At 35.2% G+C, this 6285-nt stretch overlaps 1 protein-coding gene across 1 annotated transcript in view; it reads right to left on the bottom strand.

Moving 5' to 3' along the window:
* Positions 1 to 6285, bottom strand: part of GXYLT1 (glucoside xylosyltransferase 1) — a 54597-nt gene that overhangs the window by 13302 nt on the left and 35010 nt on the right. The window contains 2 exon segments of the mRNA XM_017855559.1: positions 3813 to 3985; positions 4274 to 4397. Coding sequence (XP_017711048.1) covers positions 3813 to 3985; positions 4274 to 4397 — 297 coding nt within the window.

Raw genomic sequence — 6285 nt, 5'->3', positions numbered from 1 at the left:
AAATAAATAAATAAATAAATAAAATAAAAAATAAAAAATGAAAAATAAATGGAATTTATGATAATGTCAATATCTCAAATCTTTTGGTTAAAGACAGCCTTTTATTTTATTTTGTTTTTTAGAGACAAAGTCTCACTATGTTGCCCAGGCTGATCTCAAACTGCTGGGCTGAAGGAGTTGCCTGAGTTGGTCTTGAATTCCTGAGCTTGCCCACCTTGGCCTCCCAAAGTGCTAGGATTACAGATATAAGCCAGTGCACCCAGCCAAAGATAGATTTTTTAAGTAAATGGTGTTGAGACAAAAGGATAGCCATTTAGAAAAAAGTCAAATAGTATCCATTCCTAACCCAATACAAAAGAGTAAATTCCAAACAGAGCAAAGGTCTGAATGTAATAAATGAAACAGCATATGGAGGAATTATTCTATAACCTGTTCTGTAACCCAAGTGTAGATTGGAAAAAGCTTTCAGATAACGACTTTAAACAAAAAAACAAACAAAAAAAAAAGGTGTTAGGCTAGGCGTGGTGAGTTATCCCAGCAAACCCAGCACTTTGGGAGGCCAAGGTAGAAGGATTGCTTGAGCCCAGGAATTCAAGACAAGCCTGAGCAACATGGCAAAACCTCATCTCTACAAAAAATACAAAACTTAGCCAAGCCTGTGACATGCACCTATAGTCCCAGATATTCGGGAGGGTGAGGTGAGAGAATCAACTGAACCCAGAAGGTCGAGGCTGCAGTAAGCTGTGATCGCACTACTGCACGCCAGCCTGGGTGATACATGCCTGTAATCTCAGCCACTATGGAGGCTGATGCTGGCAGATTGCGTAAGCCCAGTAATTCAAGACCAGCCTGAGAAACACAGCAACACCCCCATCTCCATAAAAAATACTTAAGTTAGCTGAGTGTGGTGGAACGTGCCTGTAGTGCCAGCTACTTAGGAGGCTGAGGTAGGAGGATCGCTTGAGTCCAGGGGACAGAGGTTACAATGAGTCATGACTGTGCCACTGCACTCCAGCCTGGGTGACAGACCAAGACCCAGTTGTTAATTAAAAGAAAAAAAAATTTGATAAACTTATTACATGAAAAATATTATACAAACTGAATGGCATCAAATACAATAAGTCAAATTGGTAGAAAAATATTCACAATATGTATCACAGGAAAAGTACTAATATTCCTAACATACAAAGAACTTTTAACAATTAAAGGAAGGAGAGGGCGACAAAGCCCAAATGCCCTCATGGTAATAATGATGGTTGTACAACTGAATTATATTTTTGAAATGGGTGAACTTTGCAGCATATAAATTATGTTTCATTAGTTATTTTTTAAAAACCTATAGAAGAATAGGTGAAATATTTAAAAGAAAATTCACCCCCCAGAAACATATAAAAATAGTTCATAAATATATAAAAAGATTAAACTTCACTCAAAAGAGAAATGCAAATTAAAACTACACTAAGATTCAATTTCTCACCCATCAGAATGACAAAACTTTAAAAGCTTGATACTATACTCTGTTGATGAGGATGTGGGGAACAAACTGTCTCATAAATCATTGGCAGGAATACAAACAATCCCTATGGAGGAACACAAGTAATAATTTCAATCCAATAATCCCACTTCGAGGAATTTACCATGAAGACTCACCTTCCAACAATACAAATATATATATGACACAGCTAACTGTACATTGTTGCATTATTTATAATTCAAGCTACTGGAAACTACCAAAATGTCCAAACATAGAGAATGGTTGAATAAACTCTGGTACATACATAAAATACAGTACCATACAGTTGTTTTTAAAAAAAAAAAAGAGAGAGAGAAAATATCTCCAGAATATTTTAAGTATAAAAAGCAAAGAATGAAGGGAGATATATACTAAACTACCTTTTGTGTAAAAAAATGGAAATTACAAAACATACACACATCTGCTCATCTTATTAAAAACACAGGAAGGATAAACCAGAAAACAATGAAATTGGTACCCTATAGAGGTAGGGGGCAGTTAGGATGAAAGGGCTAAGACAACAGGTTACAGGTGAGTAAACTCTTATGTAATTCTGACTTTGTGAAGTATATTAATATCCCCCAACAAAAAATGCAATTATATCAACAAAGATAGTGGAAAAAAAACTAAAACTGAAAGCATACGGAAACAAATGAATCCAACTGTATTTCAAATGAATAAAATAATCACACTGAAAGAGCAGAAAAAAAGAACCAATCCAAGTAACTTATGAATACAGTATTGAGTACACACCCTTGTCTGGGAGCAGAGGAGAGGAAGAGGAAGGACTGAAAACAAATCCTAAGCCATTTTTAGTAAGTTGGTTTGGGGGTGGAGACAATGGTATGAATGGAACATTTCTGAAATTATTTTAAATAATTGTAGGATTAAGCAAATGAGAAAATGTGTTATTGATAGAAGTCAGGATTCTAACTGTGGAAGAAACGAGATAAAATATAGAGTAAAAGAAAGCAAGGAAGAGCCTTGGAAGAATGACCTGGAGTTAAAGAATCAGGTGTGAACACATAACATCATGTGTGCATGCTTATACTTCCTAGCTCTGCCACTGAAAAAGCTCAGAAGCAATGAGACCATGGTAGCAATAAACATGCCTAACATCCAGAGCCTACCAAAGGGAAGCAGAGCTCCTTTGACAGATGACTAATTTCAAGGGTAGGGCAGGGAAAGTATAAAATAAACCTGGAATATTTTGTTGGAACAGAAAATAAAGGAGGTACTCAAAAAAAGTCATGAGCACATGTCAAAGGGGCACAAGAAGTAGCCAATGGGGCTCCCAGTGGCCATATCTGGAACAACTTTAGCATCAACATAATCACAAGGAAATAATGAATTATAAATCACTGGAGAAAATAAGTATCAAAGGGCTCATACTGATTATATAAACGTCAATATATGTGCAAAAGGGAGAGAGCTCTTCCTTACAGATGCATGCCAAGTGTCAAATGATGTATGTGGAAGGAGTGCTAGTATTGAACAATCATCAATTTGCAAATAACATAGTGAAGATTGTTTTGAGCAAGAACCAACAACAGATGCTAAATCTTGTAGGAAAATTTTAATGAGAAGCAGAGTATTTACATGATTTTAAAAGGTTCTCCCCATTGGCTGCTTATAAGAGGAAAAATAACTACACTGTGGAGACAATTAATGACATTTTGACTGACTGATCAAAATCAACATCAGCAGCAAGGGACAGACAAAGGGGACTATGACTATGAGAGCCTGAGAAGGACATCTCACCACCTATTGAGTATTCTCAGCAGACATGTATATCCTGAACCTAATTGTAAGGAAATATTAGGCCAAAATGAAGAACATTCTAATAAAAAAAAAAGGGGGGGGTGAAAAGGCTCTATTGTCGAAATATGCCAATGTCATATAAGACAAAGACTGAGAAACTAGATCTAAGAGAGTAAAGCCATATGGATGGCAGATTAATGTATTCCATCAGTATTAAATTTTCTAGCTTGATATATGTACTGTGGTTAATAAGAGAATGTCCTTATTCTTAGTTTAAAAAAAAAACCGAAGCTTTTAGGGGTAAAAGAACTTAATGTATGCAACTTACAATCAAATTTAAGTTTTCTGAAAAAACAACTACATTATTTTCAGAAAAAAATTGTAGAGAGAATCAATGACAAAGCAAATAAGGCAAAATGTTAGTAACAGATGAGGCTGAGGGTGTATAAAAATTCTTTGTACTATTTTTGTAAACTAACCATTAGCTTGAAAGTATTTTCAAACACAAAGTTAAAAAAACAGAAAAGGCAAATCTTACATTTCTTAGTGCTTCATAAACAGCTCTAAATGCTGGTTGCTTATCATCATGGTAAACACCTCTGTTCCCATGAAGAATAAAGATTCCTTCTTCTTCTGCTTCTTGGCAATTGCTTCCATATATACAATGATCTGGTCGATAATTCCAATGACACGGAAAAACAAAAAGGCTTTCTACATAAAGAAAAGACCAGACAATGAAGCAAATACCCCTAATTCCACAAATGTAACATTATGCAAAACTTTTAGTTAAAAAATACAGCTCTTACAAGTAAGAATGAATGAAAAATGTTTAGCATTTAGATCTCTTCCAATTAAAGCAAAATTCAAGAAAAGTTTTACTCTGTCTTAAACATAAATAGCAATAATCATTAATATAAGACAGAATCAGATAAGTGCATGTTTTCCGTTTTCACTCAGTATTATCTGTGATTTTTTAATGCAAATAAAAGGAATAACTACCTGGATTATGAAAAAACATGATATTCAATAGATCTTGATCACCCCATGTGATGTTCAGTTTGTATTTTTTAAGCAATGGCATAAGTATATCTCCCCATTGTAGTCGTACAGTTGTCATATCATTCTGTTGATAAAAACATTCAAAAGATATTACAGTAACCCACAGTAACCATTACAAAGCCACAAAGAGAAATGCAAACTCCTCACAATATCCAGTGACATTTCCAACCCTAAATGTGAGAAGGGCTGTCCAGTAAAAGAGAAGATAACAAAAGGAAGTTGTATGTGGCAGTGATAAAACTAGTAAGTCAGGAAAGAAAGCGAAAGTAACTGTATCCTTATCTTAAGATAGTTTTGGTACCTATGTCTGTGCTTACGTCAGAGTTGTTGATGATTAAAATTGTTAATATATAAATGTAAAGTGCTTGGAATAGCACCTGACACATGGTAAATATTCAGTGTTAGCTATCATTATTTTTTTACCATGATGGCTATTATTCTCAGATTGATTTGCTTAACTTTTATAATTGGCAGTTCAAATAGATCATTCTGAAATTGATAAATCAAGTTAAAAAATGCATACACAACTAAAGTTAAACACTAAAAAACAGTATGATTGACAAAAATTAAGGCTGCAGAGGGAGTGGGGAAAATGAACAAAGCAGCAGAAATTTATGAGCTTTGTGTCTACTTGTAGTAAAAAATTCTCACAGACAACTGGCCTTTTTATGATGGATTTTCCTATCCAAAAACATAGTATGTCTTCCTACTTATTTAAGTGTTCATTTATCTTATTACATTTAAAATATATATATAATATGTGTGTATATACATATATACTGCCAATTTCTTTCAAGTTTCTTCCTATGTATACTATCTCTTTTGAGAGGATTCCATTTTATCTTCTAAAAGGTTGCTACTTGTACATTAGAAAATGCAAGCAAAGAATTCTGTAAAGAGGCACCATGAATGACATACAAAGTCAAAGAAGATTTGCTAAGGAAAATAACTGGGTCCAGTCTAGCAGATGTATGCAGTCCCATAAACTCTCACCATCCCAGAGGTAGGCAAGCTAGGACTGGCATCTTTGGCAATATTACGACTGCACTCCAAGAAAGAGACCCTAGTCTCCTGATGCCTCTCATACTATGGAAGAGCTGACACATCCACCCAACCCATTTTAATGACTGTAAGTTTTGCTATCAGAATTACAACCCTGCTAGCAAAAGTATTTTCCTATTCTTGGATATCAACTAATTGGCATATCAACACTGTTTTCAGGAGGAGACCATACTAGGTTACTTAAGAAAGAACTCCTGGAGTCAGCCAGCACAGTAAACAGTTTGACTCTCCTTTTAAAAGCAGCAATTTCTGTATTTTAATTTTCAACCCAGCCAAATTAACTACATATCCTTAACGTTTATAGTAGTTTTAATAGGTTGAAGTTTTTCAGGGATATAAATATGTCACGCAAATAATAATTTTACATCCTATCTAATTTTTTATACCTATTTCTTTCACTTGTCTAATATGGGAGCTTGTTATTCCTCCATGCTGAGAACCGCTATTTAAATATTACTTAATAGTTACGGTGCCAGGCACAGTGGCTCACGCCTGTAATCCCGGCACTTTGGGAGGCCTAGGCAGACACATCACTTGAGTTCAGGAGTTCGAGACCAGCCTGGGCAATATGGTGAAACCCTGTACCAAAAGTATAAAATATTAGCCACGCATGGTGGTACACGCCTGTGGTCCCAGCCACTTGGAAGGTTGAGGTGGGAGGATCACTCGAGTCTGGGAGGTGAATGTTTGCAGTGAGCCAAGATCACATCACTCCACTCCAGTGTGGGTGACAGAATGAGACCCTGTCTCCCAAAAAAAAAAAAAAAAAAAAGTTATGGTAATATTAACAGATATCCTTATCTTCATTTTAACTGGAAAGCTCCTGTTTAGCCATTAAGCACAATGCTGCCTTTTGAAATAAGATAAAATATTATACCAATAATCCATCA

The sequence above is a fragment of the Rhinopithecus bieti genome, unplaced genomic scaffold, assembly GCF_001698545.2.
Source record: "Rhinopithecus bieti isolate Rb0 unplaced genomic scaffold, ASM169854v2 scaffold_1070, whole genome shotgun sequence".
Lineage (NCBI taxonomy): Eukaryota > Metazoa > Chordata > Mammalia > Primates > Cercopithecidae > Rhinopithecus > Rhinopithecus bieti.
This window is presented reverse-complemented; position numbering and strand designations above follow the sequence as displayed.